The sequence below is a fragment of the Sander lucioperca genome, chromosome 2 (assembly GCF_008315115.2).
Source record: "Sander lucioperca isolate FBNREF2018 chromosome 2, SLUC_FBN_1.2, whole genome shotgun sequence".
NCBI classification, from domain to species: Eukaryota; Metazoa; Chordata; class Actinopteri; order Perciformes; family Percidae; genus Sander; species Sander lucioperca.
The window spans coordinates 17,028,860-17,053,069 of NC_050174.1; the positions used below are offsets into that span (position 1 = coordinate 17,028,860).

At 43.5% G+C, this 24,210-nt stretch overlaps 1 protein-coding gene across 3 annotated transcripts in view; it reads right to left on the bottom strand.

Moving 5' to 3' along the window:
• fam172a (family with sequence similarity 172 member A) overlaps positions 1-24,210 on the bottom strand; it is a 166,979-nt gene that overhangs the window by 95,961 nt on the left and 46,808 nt on the right. For all 3 annotated transcript variants that reach the window (XM_031308745.2, XM_031308746.2, XM_035994353.1), the window contains exon 7: positions 9,108-9,326. In XM_031308745.2, the coding sequence (XP_031164605.1) occupies positions 9,108-9,326 (219 nt within the window). The remainder of the gene's footprint in view (positions 1-9,107; positions 9,327-24,210) is intronic.

Consider the following 24,210-nt stretch of genomic DNA (forward strand, 5'->3'; position numbering starts at 1 on the left):
TCACTGAATGGTTTGATGAGTATGAAAATTATGTGAAAAACATACTATGGCCTTCGCAGTCACCAGAGCTCAACCCAATTAAACACCTTTGGGAGACCGACGTGCTATGCCTGGCCCACACTAAAAGATTTTTCAAATCTTAAAAGATGCTGAAAATGTGAGTGACCCCACACATGACGACATGCAATGATAGATTTAACAGTTTTGTTACTATAGGGTGTGGAGAGCAATAATTTGGCCGGAAGAGCACACCACACACTAACAGATTCCATTGACAGACAACGAGTCATGAATCTCAAAACTAGAAATCTTGCATGACCATATGGCGACGACGGAAGAGCCGCGCTGTCCAGGCTGGGCTTCTGCGGGAGATCGGTGCTCATATGGAGGTTACCCACTGATAACGCTCTCCCCCGGAAGCCAGGACACCCCGGTGAGTTTGAGCTAACCGTGGAGCTAACTAATGCTCTGTTTGCACTGTAGCGGTTAGCGCTGTTATGATCCCTGTTTCCTCGACACTCACTCTCCCTCTGTGATCCACCGATCAGCGATATGAGCTCCGTCTGAGCACCGCTCTCCCACAGAAGCCCGACCCAGGTAAAACAGATCCCAAATATTGAACATGATTAATAGTTGCGATTTGAAATCGTTGCGGCCAGGATGGACTTCCGAGCAAATCAAGGGATGTAAAAACAATAACATACATACCTCACACAAAAGGAAAATATGGCAAGATAATCTTTAGAAACTAATCAAATAAATCAGGGCTTTGCTGACAATTGTCGGGAGGGAGAAATCGTGCCCAAAATCGGCTTGATTCTCGTGTGGTGTGTACCCCGCATTAGGTTAAATCCACACTACTACGTTTAATATCTTTTGCTACGTTTATACTTTGTGTCCACAATACTACAGCGTTTCCGAGCCACTCAAACGGAGACATTTGGAAACAGTGCTAACCCTGTTTTGGTTTTGAGAACTCCCTGTTGTGTTGTAGTCTGGATGGGGAGAAACCCTTTGGAAACCCTGAAAACGACAATCCACGTCAGTCGGTCTTATCGGTTAAGTAGGCTAACATACCTTTCAGTAAAAGTTCGACCTTGTCGTCGGTCCAAACAAATAAATCTCTGGTCTTACTTTTGGTCATTGTTCTTTCTCCAAAGTATTTTGATGTTCCATCCCTCCAGCAGAGTTCCAGAGACTTGTAGAATCAATGCCAAGGCACATTGAAGCTGTTCTGGCAGCACATGATGGCCCAACACCTTACTAAGACACTTTATGTTAGTGTTTCCTTTAATTTGTCGCCTGTCTGTATATATATATATATATATACACACACACACACACACACAGCCCCATAGACTGCAGTGAGTCAACTAACCAAAATGTGGTTAATGCCAAGTTACTGCTTCCCAATCAACAGAACTCTGATGATGTGTTATAACTTACGTCACCATCAAAACGACTAGACAACCTGCTACACGACATTGAGCATGACTATGTACTCCACTTTTAGTCCATAAGTGGTTCCAACTGTTACTCATTTGTTGAATGTGTTTGCCTTCCAATTGTCTAGTTTCAAGAATTTGTTCAATTTAGTTCTTTCCATTACTTACACAATAACAACTCACACTCCTTTCCAAAACCACACATAATTGCATGCACACAGGTATAAACTCGTACACACACACACACACACACACACACACACACACTCTTGTTTCTTCAAAGGTTGTCCGGTCCAATACTTGCCCTGTGTTTATTCACTGTAATGAGAAGCAGGGAGAGGAAAGTGGAGGAGAGGAATAACAGCCTCAACGCCAACACAAACCCAGTGTCTGACCAACACAGGAAACAATGAATCTAACAACATCAACGCACTCTGACAAACAACCACTTCAGACCTCCCTGAACCTCCCTTCTCCTCCTCCTTCTCCTCCTCCTCCAAAACACATAGGACCTCAGAAAACTTTGAGGAAGCTGGATATTCAAGTCGGGAGATGGTGATCAGTGTGGACCGGAAGGAATCTAGTGGATAAGAGCCATTATACTTTTTACACTAAGAAACTTTTCACTGGGAGCCAGAAGTGTCAGGACAGTGTCACAGCATCCCTAAACAACTTTATTGGGTTTGGACTCTTTCGCTTGGGCAGTGCTGGTTTAAATCTTGCAAAAACGCCAAGTATTTATCAAGAGGCAGTTAGAGTGAGAGCTGAAGTAAAATTACAAGTATTACAAACACACATCACACAACAATATTATTTGAGAGTTCTTTCCTGCAAAGAAAGAGGTAGAAACAAATGACACAAATTACACCAGAGCTTTCTCACACACACACACACACACACACACACACACACACACACACACACAGACAAACTCTGACTGGCTTACCGATCTCTCTCAATCTCTCAGCCCCCTCCTGCTCTCGGGGCACACACTGGGTAAACCCACCTGCAGCCCCAGTCATTATACTCTTTAATAGGTCCTGATCAGCACAGAACAGGATTGTTTTCATTTGGCCTAATGATTCAATATTAAATAAGCAATGTACATAATTACGTTTGGTGTTAGCAAAAAGGTTATTAGAGTAAGTAAGTTTGTGTTTGTGTGCGTGATTGCGTACATGTCTCTGTGCATGTAATTAAAAAGGGGACCTCAACGACACCTGTTTGCAATTGCATTCTAATCAATGTCTGGGACGTGTACTGCTTCGCCATCTCTTTTTCTTTTTTTTCTTTCCGTCTTTGTTTCTTTCTTTATTCTCTTTTTAAGGCCGACAGAGAGCTGAAGTTAGCTAGAAGCTGTCTGGGAGCTGATGGGTCTGCTAGAGTGGGGGAAAGGAAGGTATGGAGCAAATTAGCGGCAGAGATGGGAAAATAATGACTGTGGCATTGTGGGTAATTAGCAGGTATAGTACCTATGGAGAGTTGGGAATATAATGATGTGAGAAAGAGACGGGGGAAAGCGAGAACGAGGTGAAAAACGTGTGCAAGACTAACAAGAGGGGGGAAACTGTGTGCACGTGGGTAAGAGAGTGAGAGAAATGTGTAGGTGTGTTATTCGGCTTTGGAATGAAGGGATATACAGTATGAGGAGAGAGAAAGTGAGGGAGAGAGAGAGAGAGACAGAGAGAGAGGGAGCCAGGGAAAGGAGAAAAACTATTGCGTCCATGTCATCCCACGTGCAGATTAGCGTGCTCAGACTGTATACAATGAAATAGCATGACCTTGCTGGGGTCAGTCTGCTCTGACAATATTTGCCAGGGCATTGTTTCAAATCAATAACTCATTAACAAAGTACAAAGGAAGTTGCTGTGGGTTTGTGAGATTCTTTATTAGAAAGGAGCGGCTGCGGGCCAGAAAGGTCATCACTGTGACATCTCGGCTAGCCTCGCGCTGCCGCCCGAATTGTCAGGTGAAATTACTGCGAGCCATTAATTGACATAAGGCAAAGGAGAGCGGGGAGGCAGACAAGGCAGTGTTTGTTCCAAGATGACCCTGAGGTGCTGTGTTTGTGTGTATGTGCGTGTGTGTATGTCTTTATTCGGGTCAGCCTGTATCCACAACAGGGTTGTGTGCAGAGAGAGAAAGAGAAGGAGAGAGAGCCTTAGTGGGTGGGGAGGTGCAAGGGAGGGCAGGATGGATGTGTTTGATGGTTGACCTGACTAGAAGATTGGGAGCAGGGATCTGAGACCAGCTACAATGGTTCTGCCTTGAGCAAACACACAAACACACAGGTAGGTGTACATACACAGATGCTGCGGACTACACATAACACATATGCTCATGCAAACACTAACAAGCACAGGGTCTAACAGACTCACTCCCATTTAAAACTTTGAAAAGTCGAACGCATTCACTGTTAAGACGAGAAGATAAACCGGAATTTAAAACGTCCCACACATGACAGTGTGCTTGTACCGTGGCCTTAAACATGAAACTTAGCTCCTATGGACAGATACACATGCACTCAGGTCAAAGTTATTTCTCTTTTACACTCGCACAGAAATACACACCCAAATACAAAGATGGCATATAGCCAATTTGTTCTCTGCAGCAAGCAGGTGAGCTGCCCTCTAGCCCTGGTTATTGCCCTCTCCTCTGACCAAGTTCAGAGGTTAATCGAGTCCCTACCTGTCCTTGGATATGCTGAGCCTTACTTCTTGGCACGACCACAGGACATAGGTCAAATAAACCCTGTCTGTATAATTGCTTGTGGGCCACAGACTGGGGCAAAGGGGTGAAGGTGACAAAGAGCAAAAAGCCAGTCCCATAGAGAAACACTGTAGCGCCATGTCAAATACAATTACCTGTGTGTGTGTGTGTGTGTGTGTGTGTGTGTGTGTGTGTGTGTGCTTGTGTGTCCATGCCTTAATGTTTATAATCAAGTTTTGGTGCGAGTGTGTATAAGTGTGTGTGCTTTAGTGAATCCTCAGGACGTTTTGTAATACAGTGTGAACATGGGGAAACAGGACATCATCTGCTAAACACAGACAAGGACAAGGATCTCAGCCAGCCCCTGTGGACAGCTGCAGCTGGGAATAATGGGTCTTGGAGAGGCAGGGCCTAAATAATGTATGCTCCTTCCTTTAGGAAACACACTCTGTACAATCCACAACAGTCAGACCAGTATGAGACAGTACAAGACATGTGTTTCCAAGAAATTGGAGACCACAATACTCCACAGAGTCCAGCAACATGCAAAATGCCATTGTACATGGAATAATGACAATAAAGATCATTCTGATCTGCACTGAAGATAGAAAAAAGTAAAGGTATGATATGCAAAACAAAACCCCCAAAATACAATCAAATAAAAGAGTTTTATTTCCTACCCTTAGAAGAGGGTCTCACATCGACTCTAACCAGAGTGACGGGTAAGAAAAATGGTTTAACACAAGGGAAATAACCAATGCTTTGAGTGGAAACACAACCACGCTGAAGAGCCCCAATATCTGCATTTTGGTATGATTGTGACAACAGAATCATTGTAAAGAAAAGCAGAGAGATATCATAGTGAAAGCATTAGACGACCACCGGTCTCAATCTAAACCTAAGCTAAATATAGTGGGAAAATAAGAACAGTTAAGGAATAGCCTCAATCTGCTACTTCAAAATGCTATTGGAGTGATGGCCTCTCTAGCTATCTCTCTATCTCTCTGAACAAAGTACATGGTTAGATGCTAAAAGGAACAGCATAAAAAAAATAAGAGAGAAAAGTATTCCAGTCATTTATAAAAATAAATGGCGCTTAAAGAAAGGCGAAGCTCTGTTTTTTGTCCCCTTTGCTCTTTTTTTCCCCTTCTTTCCAGGGCCTGCTGGCCTAATCCCAGCCAGCCAGCCTTGAGTGAACTCTTTGGAAGCTTCTTAAGCCCATGAATGTGCCTTTTGTTCCTGCCATTCCTCCGCTTGGCTGACAGAAAATAGCTAACTGGATTACTGCTAAAATTCAGAGTAAAGTGAACTCCCAAACTTCTATATGGCAAAGTGCTAAGAGAGCGCCCTCCCCCGCCCCACCCCTCCACTATCCTCATCAGCATCCCTCCGATCAGACCTTCTATCCTTCCATTCCTCCCTCTGTCCTCTCTTTCTCTATCCCTCCTCCACCAGCATCCCCCTAAACATGGCCCAGTTGTGTGTGATCTGGAGGAGAGGAGAGGGATTAGATAAGGTTGAGAGGTTGCACACTATGAACCCAAGGCTAAAAAGTAAGAATCCTAAAAGCAGTTAAGCGCTTATTAATGTGTGTAAGGAAGCGTATTAATCAACTCAACTCTATCAGAGGGCTGTGTGTGTGTGTGTGTGTGTGTGTGTGTGTGTCTGCATATGTGTGCGCGTGTGTCAGTGAGTCAATGTAGTAAAAAAAAAAATAAAAATGTACAATCTAAATTAAGGTGGTAAAGACAGGTGGTAATTTAAGTTTATGGTGTTTTTGTGTAATGTTCATTAAATTTCATTATATATCGAGGAGTAGAGGTATATATTGAAGTGTCTGTTTTTCTGAATGGCTGTGTGCAGGTGGTCTGGGAGCTCAGCGGGAATTAGAGTGTAAGGTTAGTGAATAAAAAAAGGTTTGATGTGTGTGTGTGTGTGTGTGTGTGTGTGTGTGTGCCCGTGTGGGTGAGTGCTGTGAAAAAGATGAAAACAGCCCCGCTAAAGAGGTTTGATTTGATCAACCACCCACCCTGACTAACAGAGGTAAAGCAGAAGGATATATACACGCGCACGCACGCACGCACGCACGCACGCACGCACACACACACACACACACACACACACACACACACACACACACACACACACACACACACACACACACACACACACACACACACACACACACACACACACACACACACACACACTGCTCCCCCTCCTTTCCCATCTACCTTTCACTGTCCTTAAGCTAAGCAGCATTTACTCTGAAAGTGAGTACTCTGAGTTCCTGTACTGGTTTACCAACAATTAGTTAGAATGAACTTTGCAATTTACAAATTAATCTTTCTTTTGTTTTGTTTGTTTTTTGACTTCATGACATTATACAAAAACTTGTAGTTTTAAAGTAGTTGTAAAACCGTAGTTCTTTTTCCACCTCCTTTACTCTTTTGTCTGTCGGCTGTGTGTGCCCTTGCATTTCTGCCTGTGTGTTTATGTGCGTGCTTGTATGAGTGTGTGCGAGTGTGTGTGACAGCTTACTCTGGGGCGGACAGAGGCAGAGCAGTGGAGAGTAAAGCAGTGCAGAAGAAGGCGTGGACGATAGAGGCGAGGTCATACATACCAACATCCTGCTGACTTCTGGGTCAAAGGTCAAAATTCTAGGGGCACCAACACAGAGCCAACCTGCTTACTCATTAATCGTTATCCCGAGTCTTGCAATCCCTGCATCTGCAGGACAAGTGTATTTGGCTGAAAAATCTAAACCTTCTACATGACCCCTATTTTCTGGTTAATGAGGATAATTTTGTATTAGCCTGCTGGTCTGAAAAAAACAGACAGACAGCGTTTTAATTTGAATTCATCTCTCTGTTCTAAAATGCCACAACACAGGATCCTGCACTGGTATGGACTGCAAAATCAATTATCAATTTGCTATCTTACATTAAGCAGAAAAGTGACTTGACATGACGCCAGCCTGTTGTGGTATTTTCCTCAGTTACTCATTATGATGTCTGTCCTGACTTTCAACTGTTACTCCACAGTATTTCCGAGAAACTGCAGTCTCAAAAAGACACACCACTGCTGCATACCGCCCTTGTCTCAATGCATCTGACCCTGTCCAGCATGCATTATGCAGGCGTGGGGAAAGTGAGCAGAGCCCAATATCAAGATGTGAGTAATATTGCATGCTTCCTCGTAGGATAGGGGAACCTTGATTGGGACTGTGATAATGATCTCACACTGCTTATGTCACTGAGTGTTAATGATTTAAGGCAAGATGAGGGAAAGAGGAGGAGAAGATATATATATATATATATATATACATACACATGTATATTTATCATATATATGAAGAAAAAGAGAAATGAAAAAAAAATCATTATATGATATGAGAATCATTCAAATTAAACCTTGAAAATAAAACTATTTAATACACACTCCTTTGAATGTAACTCGACAAAATGTAGAGAACGCATGCATATATCTATATACACACACAGTTGGGATATGATATAACTCACATGCAATAAGCAATGTATTTTGGATATTAATTTATAGCATCAAATATATGTACAAGTGACAGTAGGTGTGAGTAAGTTTGACTACATTACTGTGATACAACATAATGGATTGTTTACCAGAAAAGCTTTATGTCAGATAACGTAAAGCAAGTTCACCAGTTGTATGACAGGGAAACCAGCGCACATGTAAAGAAGTGTGATAGAGTGAGATAGAACTGCGGCTAATTATCCCTTATTAGAGTGTGTGTAAAGGTACTGCCAGGGGGGTGAGAAAAAAAAAGCCTGCGTTGACAGCTCACACGCTGCCCGCTAATCCCACAGCAGCCCTAACTCTTGTCAGACACCAGAGATTGACGTATTTCACACACACACACACACACACACACACACACACACACACACACACACACACACACACAAACGAACATGTATTGTTGTGATGTTTCTGCCATCAACCAAACTAAGGCACAGCTAATCGATGAGGAATGAAACCGAGGGGAAAAATCCAAGCTCAGTGTGCCCTTAATCTTCAAAATCTTACTGAATGAGAGCTTTAAAGAAAGTAAAAAAAAATGTCTGGAACCCATTGAGGAGGCAAATTATGAATTTTGTTGGCAGGGGATAAACAAAAGACATCTTTGAAGAGGACAAAATTGTTTTAATTTCTCATCTCTTGCCCATATTTATTTTCACAATGGAACTAGATTTATTCAAAGGGTTGCTTCCTTTGTTTGACCACAAGGTAAACTGGCCGGGCTAAGTGTATGTGCATGTGTATATGTGTATATGTGTGTGCGTGTGTGTGAATGATTAGGGGGTGTACGGTCAGTGTGGCATGATAAGAATGTTGCAGTGTGTTTGCAGAGTGTGTGTTAGAGAGATAATAATCCCAGCGGTCAACAAGAGTAAAGGGCCAGAGCTGCACTGACCAGACCACCATCTGAGAGAGAGAGAGAGAGAGAGAGAGAGAGAGAGAAAGAGGAAGAGGGAGAGGAAGAGGGAGAGAGGGAGGTAGCCATGTGGTTAACACTTGCTCACTGAGAGGCGACTGGAGCACGGCCAACCTCTTCACACACAGGCTGACCACACAAGAGCCTCTCTTTCTCCCTCTGCCTCCCATCTTCCCTTCATCCCGTTACCTAACATTTCCTTCCCTAGGTTCCTCAGCTAGCCCCCTCCTACCTTCCTCCTCCCGGCTCCTGCTTGCCACTTTTGTCTTTTCCAAACTTGCCCAAATGCCTACCTCCCATTTTCTCACCTATGTCTCTTCTCCTACCTCCTCCCACAACCCTAAACTGTCACTCTGTCCACCTCCCCCATCATGTCTGCTTTTGACGGACATCTCTCCTTCTGTCCCTCTGCCGCGGCTCTCCGAACACTTCTTTCATGCCTTTTTTTTCTGTCTCTCCTCCTTCTCTCTCCGACATACCCGTATAGGGATCTGTTCGGTCTCCGTCTCCTTCTGTGGGTTACGGTACTTCTCATAAAATTCTCTCTTCTTTTTGCCCTCTTTATCATCTTTGCGTTCCCTCTTTTCAGCAGGTTCGTCCGAGGGTTCAGTAGCAGAGGGCAGGGGAGAGGACATGGCTGGCTTCTCCACCTCCAGGTAGTTCTCGTTGGGGTTGAGCACCATCACACCATAGCCCTCCTAAAACAGAAAAGAAACATCCGTATGTGTATTAGAGCCATGTCATCAGCATAATCTACATCAGATACTGTTCATATTATGTGTTAAGCATTTATGATATTTTATGTATTGATCAATTATATATCTATATATCTATGTAGTATATATAACACACTGTATTTGTAATGAGCCTTTTATTACAAAGTGCCTTATAATGCAAAAATAAAATTTACAAATTGACCAAGTTGTGAAGACAAAAGGCTGCAAAATGTTTATAGCGGAGATAGCTCTATATCTACAGTATATCAATTAAATAAATGTATATTTAGGTAGAAAGCATGACAAATATGTGTGTGAGAAAGAGAGAGAGATATGTAGAAAATGTAAAAAAAAAACAAGTGTGATTGTGTATTTCTTTCCTTTTTAATACCCGAAATATTGGAGATTTTGTTACTTTTGAAAATGTCTGTACTGTATATGCTTTATGAAACCTAAAATGTAATCTTGACGGAGCAGTTTGAGTTGTTTTTTAGTTGTTTGTTGTTTTTGTACTTTCAGAAAAAAACTATATTAAATTTGTCAAACCTTCTTAGGATAATCTCTGTTTCATTGAAGCTCAGAAGCTCAGAAACCTTCGTGCTCAGTCTATGTCTGGTAGTGGCTCATGGTGTTTGAGAAAGAGCTCGGTAGTGGATATCTATGAGCAAATAATACCGCAACAACAGGCAGATTGTGAAACGACTGGGGGGGAATGACGGAAATCCAGACTGAAAGAAATGGCAGAGAAAGAGACAGAGGAGAGAGTGTCACTGCAGGGACAAGCCTGAGAAGTAACTGGGGGATTGAAATTCAGCACCGGTGGTTTCAGTTGGTGAGTAGCATTTAGTGACTCTAAAGGCCATGTGTCACTTAATATCACACCCAATCGATCCCACCATCACTCAACGAAAGAGTTAGCCGCAACTGCATATGTATCTGTGTATGTGCGTGTCGTTGTGTGTTTGGGACTTCTACAGACAGCAGCACTACAGACCAAACCTTTAAAAAAAATGTTTTGGAAGCTGAGAAAGTTTTCACATGAACATAATATTTGATTTAATATTTATAATAATCAGTGTACTACTTCAAAACACCAAAAAATGAAAAGTAGAGAGGAAATATGTGGTTATAATAAGAAAGAATGACAGAAGGGAAACGTATTGTGGAAAAAAGGAAGTTTTCTTGTAGCCTTTGGTGACTTCTTCAACTTTGAAGCCATTTTAATTAACTATGTTTATTGTCCCAAGCACTCTGAAACTAAAGCAGGAAATGGATGGATTCCTGTTTCACTTTGGTTGTGCTTTTCACACACAACCCCCATTGTGATACACATACACACACCCCAAGAGTCAAACTTGTGGGTATCCGCCAGTGCAAACACACACACACACACACACACACACACACACACACACACACACACACACTAAAGAGTACGAAAGACATCGGTGCTGACAAAAAGACCTTTAGGAGATGTGAGAAGGGAGTTAAGAGAGGCTGCGTTGCTCTGCTTCCTCTGCAAATCGCCATCACACACACTGTCTCCTCAAGGCGGCACGTCTCCTCTTCCGTAATAAGTGTTAACACAATGTGCTTGTCTTCTGTTGACGCAGCATGAGTGTGTGTCCCTCCTGTGCCCATCAACATCAAACCTGCCACACACCCTTTCCCTTAGCACCTGCCGTGTGTTGACAACGGCAGAATGACACTTTCTCACTTATTCAGATTATAAAATTAGTTTGATTCTCACTCCCTTTCAAATTCAGAGTAGGCTCTCCTTCCCCCGGTGGACATATTTGTAATGTTAAACTTATTATTAATATAAAGATGATACATTTAAGAAAGCATTTTTAAGTGAGAAGAAAACTCGACATGATCAAATTGCTAATTATTACATTTGTGTTTTTTAAAAAAAAGAAGATATTCCACTATTACATCAGCTTTTACTAATAATTCAACAAAGGTATTTTGAAAAATTCTAATTTCAGCTCTAAAGAATTTCCTCCTACGTAATTACATCTACTAGATGATGGAATGAAGTTTTGTATTTTACTCCAACAAGGTGCTACAACAAGTTTAATTGTATTTTTTAGTGAGTGATTTATGACTTTAAAAAACAGCATGCCCACACTATAGTTTGTATGCAAATTCTGTTTTGCCAAACCTGGCTTTTTATTTTTCTGTGTGTGTGTGTGTGTGTGTGTGTGTGTGTGTGTGTGTGCGTGCGTGTGTGTGCGTGCGTGCGTGTGTTTGAGTGTGTGTGTGTGCGTGTGTGTGTGTGTGTGTGTGTGTGTGCGTGTGCGTGCGTGAGAAGAAAAAGGAAAGTTGGAGAGGTAATGGATGAGGATCTATTAGGGTGACTTAATTCAGCCTGCAGACATCACAGAGACATTTGCACACAAATACAGAAGTTCAGACACACAAGCGAGCGCACATTCAGACAGATGGATCGCTGGATGACAGAGAAATAGAAGCGGTAGAGGAGAGGAGAGAGGGGAAGAGACAGAGGGTAAAAGAGGAGAGATATAGATAGATAGATGAAATGCTAAGACAAAGATAGAAAGAGAAGGAAGGAGAGACAGAGAGATGTGGTCTAACCAGATCCACACCAGCTTTGTGCCACTGCCCACTGGTGGCAGCCTGATAAAATAACTGACAAGACCAGTTAAGCCTATGGCAGCAACATCATAAAAACAAGACACAATTTAAATTCAATAAATAATTAAATGCAATACTGATAAATACACTATATATATATGAGAAAACTAAACAATGACAAAATAAAAAGGACACTGCATTGTCAACATATTCCCACAAAGATTACATTTGATATATTTCCCATAGAAAGAAGGACAGAATGACAGGAAACAGGAAAAGCATCTTGCACTTCCACACTTCCAAACCACCACCACATCATTTTGTGTGCATTTCTCCCTTCCCCTAATCCTGGTTCACAAGGCCAAAAGTTAATGGTTTAGCAACACTGGCCCATGTGTTCTGATGCTAACCCTGAGTGGCCTACTACCATGTTTAGTTGTCAGCGCTCTTACCCTAACCTTTACTGGTCAATAACCCTTCTTGGCCTTAAGCATACTATTGGTAACCTCAAGTGGCCCGCTTCCTAGCCTTTAGCGTCCTTATGCTAACCCTGAGTGGCCTATAGCCTATTGGCCTTTTCCTTTGGAGAGGCTAACACACCTAACCGAGCTAACAGTGCTAACCCTTTCAGCTGTCCAGTCACCCAGAAGGACATCGCTGTAAAGGCGACCAGTGTCGTCGGCATACTTAGTCTGGAGCAGCAGGGCCGCCGAGTTCACCTCTGTGTCGGAAACCATCATTTATTTGAACACTGAGAGGTCTGTGTTGGTGTCAGGACAACATTGCTCTCGCTGTCCAGACACTTCCTCCTCTTATTCTTCTCTCCGTCAACCAAATATATAACAATGAATCTGGTGCTGATGGACCGAACAAAACAAAGCAATTGGGGATTGTTTTTTAAATTTAAAACAATAATGATTTAACTTAAATTGAAATAATGCTATTTTATAAATGTGATTTGTATATATTTTTCTTATTTAAAAAACAACAAATATTATAACTTACTACTGTGATTGTCTAGTTGTATATACCAACCCTATAAACCTAAAAAACGAGATATTTAAATTAAACAGCACAATGTAAACGCTCCGAACCCCACCAAACTCATTTCTCCCACAGAGCTAATGTGCATCATCCTAGTCTCTGCGTTGTTTTGTGACAGCTAGACAACACCCTTGTAGAGTTAGGTCATTTGGTCTTTGTGTTTCTGGCTGTTAAGTCACACACACACACACACACACACACACTGGATACACCTGCTAAATCTGATCTTTGTGTTGTGATGTGCTGTCAAAGTGTGAATCTTACACAAATGCACACTGCAAACCTTGGGTCACCCTGCTTTTTATACCACTAAATCTCTCTCTCACACACTGCTAACATTAGGTCACTTTGCCTTTGTCCTACGCACACACACACGGTCCTCTAGCGTTGGGTCAGTCTTGTCTTTCTGCTGCAGTATGCAGGCTAAGTCTCTTCCCATGCCCTGTGGGTGCCCCTGTGCCACCACCACACTGAGTCCCTGCCCTGGGGCCAGCGGTCAAGAGGGTCGCCCCGACCCCTCTAAGGGGGGGCACCCCGACCCCCATCACCCCGCTCTGGACGCTCCTTAGCGCTCCTTTGTCGGCCTGTCCCATACCAGATAGCACAACAAAGACTGCTGCTGCTAAGGAAACCAGGGCTTGTCTCATCATCGTGATGAAACCCTTCCTCCGTCATCGCCCGATCTCCCCACATGCAGCATTGTGAAGGTCTTTGAAATCCCAAACGCTCCTTACTATACTACCACAAGGTATTAAGAAAAAAAAGATTAAAAAAAAAAAGAAAACAAATATGAAGCCGCAATATAAATATAATGGCATTAAGCATTATTTATGATTCATTATGACAGAGCTGGAGCCATACTGCGCTGCCTTAACAATACTGTCGATACTCTTTGATGACAATGATGCGCTCTCTTTATGGTCAAATGAGTTGCTGCTTGTCCACTAGAACTTTGATGGTACCAGATCATTATTTTCCCTTCCAGTCGCAGTATTTGGAAGCAGATAGCGTGTGTGTGTGTGTGTGTGTGTCCACATGTTAGTGAGTACACAAGTGCGAGAGAGAGTAAATAAGATGTCCCTTTAAGACAGCAGCACCTCTATTTTTCCAGTGGCGTTGTAATGAAATGAAATGTGTCTAATGTGCGGGAGCGGGGAGAGAGGCGGCCGGAGTGAGAGGGTGTTTCATCTGTGCGTGTGGAGCTCAGCGAAGCTTTGATGTGAGAGCTCTCATGTAGTGAGCAGGGCTTTGGGCACAGGGAAAAGGACAGCACTTGACAGGTACAAAGCATGGCTGATAGCGGTCACGGGTGCATGCAGTGAGAAAAGTAGATGGTATGGTTGTGTGAATTTGAGGTTGCATGTGTGGCTTTTTTCTGAATAGGAGCATATAAATGCTCTTCTTTGCATTGCACTTGTATTTTAGTGCATTTATGTATCCGTGCGCATGCATTTTACATCTTGAGAATCAGCGTGCCGTCCATAGGTTTCCATTGAAATTGGATCTCGGGCAGCTTACTTTATTAGTTTTCTGTCGGGGGGTTGTTAGGATCGGAGCAGACGGCGCTCCCTTTCCTCAACAGCCTTCGCTCCACTTCCTTGTTTCAGCAATACGCAGCTACCGATTCGCTGCTCGGGTTTGACAGACAAGGGGAAAAGGGTCACCCTGCATGGCATACCCAATAAGAGGAGGAGGAGGAGGGGAGGGATGTCTGCAGGCTACCGTCTGGTTTGAGATCTGAACGAGGCACAATGGCTGAGCGAGAAGAAAAGCTAAGTTGGAAAATAAGCGAAGAGCAAAGCATCGGCGTCACAATTTGTTTTCATTTCAGTTACTTGTGGCTGAAACGACATCAAATGCAAGTACAAAACTCTTTACTGGGAGAAGGAAGATGGATAAAACACAGACTGTTCCTCAATAAAGAGGTATGAAGGAGCTGAGAGGGAAGGTAAATACTGTAATAACAAGTACACTCTCACTCTCCCTCTCTGTCAGGGCCACCCTGCTCTGTGTGACCTTGTCTGTCTCCATCTCTACGTGAGCTTTTTTTGCATGCAGTGCCCCTTTATCCATCCAATCCCCCTCTTTTCTCTCTCCCTCTCTTTTTCCCACTCCCCCTCTCCCTGAGGCTAAGATACCACACAGATCGCACAGTAATGTCAGATTAAGTCACGGTGCCCCCTTTCTCATTTTAACATCGCACCAGCCTGAGACCCCCCATACCCAGCCAAACAGACAGCTATGTTTCTCTGAGAGCAGAAGGGTGGGAGAATACTTACTGTACCACTGGGACTATGAAAAGACATGTGTGGATCTTAGGGGTGATGTGAGAGGAGATGAGACGGGATTGTCATCAGCCTGTCAGCACAAAATCAATCATCCTCTTGATAACTAGCGATACCCAGGGGGCCAAGCAAGTACTTGCAGAGAGAAGACCTACATGTTACTAAATATTATTATCGCCAGTGTCTTTAAAAAAGATAGCAAAATTAAACGGTTGATAACAAGACAATGGGCTACAATTACACCTAAATTAGGTGGCATACATTGCAACACATACAGTACATATGAGATACATGAGCTGAAATTACATTTTTTTTTATCCTCTGCTAAACCCCACATCCATGTATGTTTAAGCAATCAATTGAACAGCCAAAACAAATGTTTGCATAGGAGAAGTAAGACAAACTGGAGCGTCATCCCCCCATCTGCCCTCTGAGTTAATTTTAAACAAATCGCCCACTGAATGGGTTTCTCCTCTAATAAAGAGTACACATTAAATCAAGTTTCTCTAAGTTCAACTTTTCACTTCAAGTTCAAAGACTGCATTCGGTGTTCGCTTCCACTAATGTAGTCGTACACTAATTTAGTCAAAGTAAATAAGAGTCTGCGGTAATGATTATCTTTTTCTTGATCTTAATGAGCATAAGTAGATTAGGTCATAATAGGAGGCTAACCTTTTGAGCTAGTCAAGTTGTGTCTGTAATAAGCAGCAGAGTTTTTAACCTTGGCATGGATGTCTGCGCTCATTTGGATATTGTTTATATGTGGAGCTGAATATTTATAAATGAGTTCAAAGTGGAGCAGTTGGGTGGAGGAAGTGAAGAGAATAGCACAGCTTCAGATCCCTGATGCCTCAGCTTCTTTTTTCATGCCCGCATTTATATTTCTTTCTCTCGGTTTCAATTTCTATTTCTCTCTTCCTGTCTCGCTCCTCCCGACCTGTCTATTTTCAGCACCTTAGTGAAAGGATAGACGTAAAGACACTCACAAAGACACTGTTGAGTAACTCACTCAGTGCAATGCCAAAGCCAGTTTATGTGTCAATTATTTACCATACTCGACGTCTGTGAATCTGTGAATTTGTTCAGCTACTATCTGTGCTCAATGGTTGATCAAGCATTCGAGTGTCAGGACAGACTTTGCCACATAAACACACAACACACACACACCCACACACACACACACACACACGCACACACGCACACACACACGCACGCACGCACGCACAGGGTTCGGAGGCCTGCTTCATCTGCTCTCAGCACGACACACACAGAGGGAGGTGCAGGGTTGGGGCTGGGGGTTGCTAGATTGGGGTGGATGTAGCATTAATCACCGTCCAGGTGGAAATTGTCAGAGCTATCGATTGTGCAAGTAAATGTTACACAAGTCATTTGTCTTTTCTTTTCTTTTTTTTTTACAGAAGACCAGCGTGTCATTCGCAAAGACACAACTGTGAATGTAAACTCTGCAACAGTGATATTTTAGAGCTGTCTCACCAGATGTGTAATAAGCTCCATAGCCACTTAGCAATCTGAATGAATTTGATTATATCGTTTTACATCAAATGTTTTGAACAATTACAAAAACTTCACAAAAAAAAAAAACGAAACTGGAATATTATATTAAGCCATGTCTAAGCCAGCAGTGTTGCTTGGGCAGATTATCAAATCACTTGCATACTAAATTAACAATATTTCCCGGATACTTTAATATTAGAGTATCAAACATGTGCTTGCCACATAACCAGCAAAGGAAATACAGTAAGCAGGAAGAGTCCTCAGCCCACAGAGGGAAAGCTATGGGGAAATAAATACAGGAGGCTTATTCTGATGCCGTTAGCATTTTGATTTATATATTCTATATTGTCTCCCCTAAGCATACACATGTATTTTTAATGAGGGCACAGAGATATAGATCATGGAATGATAGGTGCCTCCCTACCCTCCTGCCTAACTATTTAATGTATAAATCAGGGAGAGAGGTGAGCAGAGAGGGGGAGGCAGAGAAGCTACAAAAAGAGGGAAGGTGGGAGGAGTGGAGGCATCCCAGGACCTGAAGGCCACTAACAACATGGAAGGAAGGAGGAAAGGCAAAGCCTGAGATCAATGGGCCAAGGATGGAAGGAATATGATGCTGAATGAAAATGATGATTATAATGATGATGGTTACAAAGAAGTATTTGGCAGCGTTTCAAAATCTCATTTCTGAACAAGACTGGACAAAAATATGCCATCTGACCTCTGGAATGAAATATCTTTCTCTGATGATCATGACGACAACAATGACACCAAAAAGGTGAGCTTGCCTTTCAGGTCCATTGAAATAAAGAAATTCCACCACCATGAGAAATTCTTAAAGAGCGCTGTCGATGAATGTTTCTAGTTCACCATCTGGACAGGTAGTTAGAGCATTAACACACATGAACACACACGGTGGGTGCGAGACGCACGGCCATATGAACAGACTGAGCCGGCCGGGGTCAATGGCAGGACACATCTAAACATTGTAGACAAATGAACGTATGTATGTACAGACCTAGGCATATACCCATCTCCATGGTAAAATAATACACAAGTACCTGTGTGCATGCCGTGGTAAATTACAAAGAAAATAAAATTACAGTACATGTGTTGCATAATGTAGCATGTGCCATTTCGTGTACATTTTTACAAATAATGATGAACATAATAGATCAAGAAAAAAGGGGGTTTTTTTGGTTCCAAATTCAGATTTTGACTGCCCGGTTCTGATGCAAAATGCGTCGGAGTGCTGCACTGGGTTTGATCTAACAGTAAATGACACTGTGTTGGTGAATAATGAGACCATGCTGTTGAGCCCAGGGTATTAATCTTACTGAACATCACAGGACCACCATGGGTCAAAGGTCAAAGAGGAATCCCTTCACCCCTGCCCTGTTATTGTGACCTAGGAGGGAGTCCTGCCGATGTTGCTGACTGTTGCTATGTGAGGTGTGTGTGTGTGTGTGTGTGTGTGTGTGTGTGTGTGTGTGTGTGTGTTTGTGTGTTATATTTTATGTTAAGTGTGACCTTTCATGAGATCAAATTTACTATATGTGTAAAATATTCATTCTACTTGCTGTGGTATTGTACACCGTGAGAGTGTAACAGGGCAGCGATCATGCAACCGGCAATAAATCAGAAGGCCACAGTATTAGCACACAGACACACAACCACAGTGACACACACACTCCAACAGTCCAAGAGTCTGACCTCTCTCTAAGTGGAGCTGCACCACAGGTCCGTGAGTCAGGGGAGGTCGCCACAGCCAATCACAAGCTGTGTTTGAAGTGTGAAGGGTAAACACTATGGCGGCTCTGTCCTGCCATTTACTCTGCTTATTTTCACAGGATGTAACCTAGGAAAGAGGTGGCGGAGAATATAGTGTATTTGTGTGTGTGTGTGTGTGTGTGTGTGTGTGTGTGTGTGTATGCGTGTGTTCCAGCACATTTTCCATAGTGTCATTACCACATGGCTGGGTTTATGCTTCACAGCACACACATGGAGCTACGCATGTATGTTGGAATCCCCTTCATCCTCTCACCATACGGCCAAATACACGTTCAGAAATCCATGCTGTGGCAACTAAGGAAACCATGCATGGAGCAATAGACATGTTCCTATTAACCCGATGTAGCCTTCAAAAACGGTTGAAAAGCAATTTACCATGGAAAGCAGCTGTAAAACACATCCTCTCTCTCTCACACACACACACACACACACACACACACACACACACACACACACACACACACACACACAGACCGACTCCCTTAACCCTACCGCCACCACAATCCTCACTAGAAGCTCTTTCAAATCTACTACTTTTTTTTAAGGCCACCTGTTGTCTATTATTTTTACATACTGCTTTTCTCATAAATCATAACACTCTGTAATTAATCAAGCTGTCAAAACAGGGACCGGAGGTCACCTGGAGGGGTCGGAGGTGGTTGCAGGGCCGATGGAGGTCAGGGTCACACCGCATTCCTCATTATCAAGTTGGGATGGGAGAGGGGCCGGGCAAACAAAAGCGAAAGCAGATGGAGGAGGAGAGGTGGTGGGGGGCACAGATGAAAAAGAGAGCTAGCGAGACAGAGAAAGAGAGAGAGAGAGACAGAGAGAAGGAGAAATTGACAAAGAAAAGTGAAAGAAGCTGTCAGCTGCCTTCAGATGAAGACAGGGGAGGTGAATCTGAGAAGGGAGACATCACATAGAGAGGTGGAAAAAAAGGGAAGAGAAAAAAAGAGAGAGGCATGAAAACAGAACAAAAGAAATCTACAAGATGTTTCTACTGTATAGACCTGAAATTGGCTGGAGAGAGGAGAAAGAGGAGAGAAGGAGGTAGAGTGGTGCGGCTTCTACGACGGGAAAATAGGGAATCAGCTGTGGAAGTATGATTGTTATCTCGTTCTCTCTCCGTATGTGTGTGTGTGTGTGTGTGTGTGTGTGATGAGGCAGACTGATATCTCTCTCAGAGGAGTGTGTATCGGTGTCTCAGTGGGTTGAGAGCCAGTTCAGAGACAGGACCACGGGCCTGGAGTGGCATGTCACCGACTCCACAATACACACTGCTGATTAGATCACACTGATTAGACTGGCACATATACACACATATTCACACAGATACAAAAACACACACACACACACACACACACACACAAATAAGCAGACAGAGAAGCTGAACGAATAGGCTGTCTATTGTCAAGTTATTTCTTTGGCCATCTCTAGTTGGCAAGTTCCCTTATTTGTGAAATAATTAACACTATCATATAGGGTTAATAATAGTTTAATGTTTTCTTTATGTCATATCACTTATTACTAACTTAGAAATAGAAATATGGCATGTGTAGCAAAATGTGTTGACAATCAAGTAAAGTGAATTATCTCATTACGTTGAGTGTGAATATGGTATGTAAAGTTATGAGTGCACATTCAAACAAGATGAAAAAAAAAGAAGCTACGTGCTCAGTAAGGGGGATGAAAGACTGGGACGGCCTCCGGAGTGACGGGGAGAGGAATAGATTTGGAAAAAAAAGAAACAATTTAAAAAGTGCAAATGCCGCGGAACTCCTCGCGCTATGTTCGCATTCCCCCTCCCCTGCATGGAGCATGAATTCTCAGGCGTGGCTCGCTCTATCAAAAACATCACTCTTGAATGAGGCGCCGACCATTGCGCAAAATTAGCTGTCACCCTTTCCTCAAAATCTTTGTTAATCTTGTTTCCAGTGTTTGCGGATTTATCAGCACATGCATCAATGTCAGCTCCTTGGTTACTGAGCCGCACTACTTGGGAGAAGATATAATTAAAAATGTTTGGGGCGTGGGGGGGGGGGGGGGAGGAGGGAAGAGTAGGGTGGGGGGGGGGCTGCTGGGAGGAGGAAGGTGAAGTCTTCCTCTCGTCTCGTAGTTTCCCCTGGGAGCCTGTGGAACACAGAGCCAGTGGCAACAGACAAACGGGCTGGGCCGCGCCTCTCTTCCTCTCCCTCTCTTGCTCACTTTCCGGTATCACGCGGGTCAGTGTGTGCCGCTATCTCTTTAATGACGCTAGCTCCACTGATCTGGCCGTGGTCGGGAAACTGGTCTCATTGCTAACAGCCACTTCACACACAAGAAAACAACAGCCTAATGCATTCATCTAACTGCCTTATCAACAATCAACTAACCTATCCAGAGGGTTTCACACATGGCTGTCATGGCTTGGGGGAAGGACAAGCAGAAGACAATCATTCAGTACACAACATGCATGAACAGCATTTTAGAGAGTCACTGTGACAACAACAACAATAACAAATGGGAAGAAGTGAAATTATGTGATTCTTTAAGTACCTTTCTGTGTATCACTGACTTAAACTAAAACACTTTGACATCTGGTGGGGGCGGTGGTGAATTACACTGTGCCACAACAGCTTGATTTTTGATACGTTTCCAGCACATCTCTTATTATCATGTGGCTTTTCAAAAACCATCACTTACCCATCCAGCTCACGTCAAGGGACAAGGGACATCATGCAATAGAAATTCCACGTCCAAGTCGCCCCTGCTGACTCACAGATACAACCACAAACCCAGCGCATATATACGCATTTATACAAAACCACACACAGACACACACACACACTCACTCCTCTGGGAGTGTGGTTGGAATGCAGAGACATCCCAGAGAGCCGTGTCACAGTACCAGCAGGTTTCAGAGCTGTGTGGACAGAACTCTGGCCACGGAGATGACAGCTCAGGAGACAGCTCGGGAGGATGACAGACGTATGTTTAAAACATAAATGCATAAATGCAAACCCCTTATGAGATGACACCTACCATAGTGGTCCTCTGTCCTTATCCCAAAAGATTGGGGTGTCAAAGAATACGACAACTGTGCGCCCTTGTGCGTGAATATCTATTACAGAATTTGGAAAGTGTGTGTGGTGTGTGTGTGTGTAACTCTAGGGGTTAGATGATGTTCAGAGGGGCAAGAGGTATCTAATTTTGCAGATATTTCCCACATTATGGTGAGCGCTGCCAAAAACAGTCCAGCCCGAAGAACAGTGCAGAACAGTAAGGTGGCCTAGCCTTAACCTCTTACCATGCCTGATACGACATGTCGGCACCGTGAGCAGAGCTTTTTATCCATGCTCACATATTCTCTTCTTCTCTCCTCCTCTTCTTCTTCCCACCTTTTCTCCTCCATCCAGACCTTTAAGTGCGGTCTGGCAGGTTTGGCTGGGAGGTCGCGTATTCCCCCTCTTCATTAGTGAGAAAATGGACTCTGGTAAACGCTTGTTAAAGCCCTTACCTACACTCCCCCAGTTAATGGGAGTGATCCATTTGTGTCCGTTTCTGCCTGACAAGGCTTTACTGGAAGATTAATAGTGCGGTGTCAGGCCACGGCCACCCTCTGTCCCGTTCTCATTTCCTTTCTTCTGGGACGCACACATGCAATAATGGAGCCCCGTCTTTTGTTGTAACACCATGATTAGCCAGGGAGGAAAAAAGCACAGGAATGACAGAATGAGAGAAAGAATGGAGGAGAGAAGGGGAAAACAAAAGGAATATAAGAAAAAAAAACACTTTCCTTCATGATGTGGTACAAGTGTAGGTTTTAAGGTTGTGAATTACGGGCACTTGACAATGGCAGAGCGATATTATTAATTAATCTCCATGTGAGGTGAAGAGAGACATAATGAATCACTTATGGGTATTTCCACTGTTTTAAAAAAGGCTGGCTTTATCTTGGCATGATCCAGAGAGAGGTCTGAGAAAGAGTTGACGATGGATGACAGAAAAAGAGAGAGAAAGGGAATACATTGGGAGAAATAATAGAGACAGAGAGAGAGAGAGAGAGAGAGAGAGAGAGAGAGAGAGAAAGGAGTGGGGAGAAGTCCTTAAAGGGCCACCCAGGGTTTCGTCTATCACCCAGGCCCCCCGGCAATCCCTCTTCCTTTCGGGGATGACACTGTCAAGTGTTCTGTCCCTTCACTGGCTGAACAGGATAATCGCTCTTAATAATTACACGGACATTCCCGGGAAGCCTGTCCTGTTCGGGAAGAGCAGTTCTTCAGATGAGAGTCCCATGGTGCAACAGGCCTGGAAATCTGCCATATGAATGTACAAATTGAAATCTAGACAAAGTGCTTTATTTTTTATCTATTTCATCGCTCTGGGTCTTTTCTCTCTGGTGATTTCTCTGATGGGCAGACCAACAATCTGGTAAACACACAAACAGACACAGACCGACGACCTGCACGGCAACCCCCTCCTCACTACGTCACAGTCGGTGCCAATGGAGAGCAGGGTGTTTCTCAAAGGAGAGTATGGGGGATTGGGGCTGGTGGTGTCTCATTAAATTCTTGGGATTGTCTAATTGTCTTTCGTGGACCTCCGAGAGACTAGTACATTATACTCATTGCAATTAACTAAACAAAAGAGCCGAACCGCCCAAGCACTGGGGACAAGGCTGGCTAGGGGGAGCAAGCCATCCAGCCGGGACCAGCACAACAAAACACAAACACACACACACACACACACACACACACACACACACACACACACCAGAATAGAGTGCAGAGAAACACTAAAGAACAAGAGAAAAGATATGAAGGAGAGCAAAAAAAATAAAGAAGGAATAAAAGGGGAGGAGAATGAGCGAGGACTCAAGACAGATCTTGGGATTGGCCAGATGTCAGAGTCGGGTGGGAGGTCGGGGTGAGACGGGGTGAGGCGAAAGAGGAGGAGGGTGTCTGTGCTCATTTGAGACACACCTTTGTGCTGGACCTGTCTTGTTTACTGCACTACAGCTTAGCAGTGCGAGGGTCCTATTCAGGGTCCAGGCCTTTCAGATGGTACTGAAGGAGCCCTTAAGCCCACTTAACTACCATTTTCACACACTCTGCCTGCTCTCCTCTTTGTCCTTGCCTCCATTACATCAAACGGAGGAACAAAGGCGGGGAACAGAAACTGGGGCTGGCAGAATGGCGCCCATCACAAATATTAATTTGAAAAGGTGTTAGAGAGTAGAATCTACTTTTATGCACAAGGACAACTTGGTTTGTTTTTTTTTTTCTCTCTACCTTGTCGGGGGCTCTTTGGGGGCCGCAATGAGCTTGGTTTTCAGGCTAAAGGGGAGGCTGAGGACTTGCAGCATAATTATCCAAGAATAAGGGGCTTGAGACGTGGCACACTGCTAAAGACTACACAAGCCCACACACATGCACGCGCACTGCCTATTAAATAAGCTCCAAACATCAGGCCCTCTTTAACTTGCCAGAGCTATTAGGCAGAGCAACAAACTCAGGGAAGACATACACATGTGAAGAGTTAATGTCACTGCAGGGGTTGGCATAGAAAAACTAAGAAGCAGCAAACTGCTACTATTCACCAGAAAAATATATATGATACAAGCCATTGCAAAGACGAAAAGCAAAATAGATAAA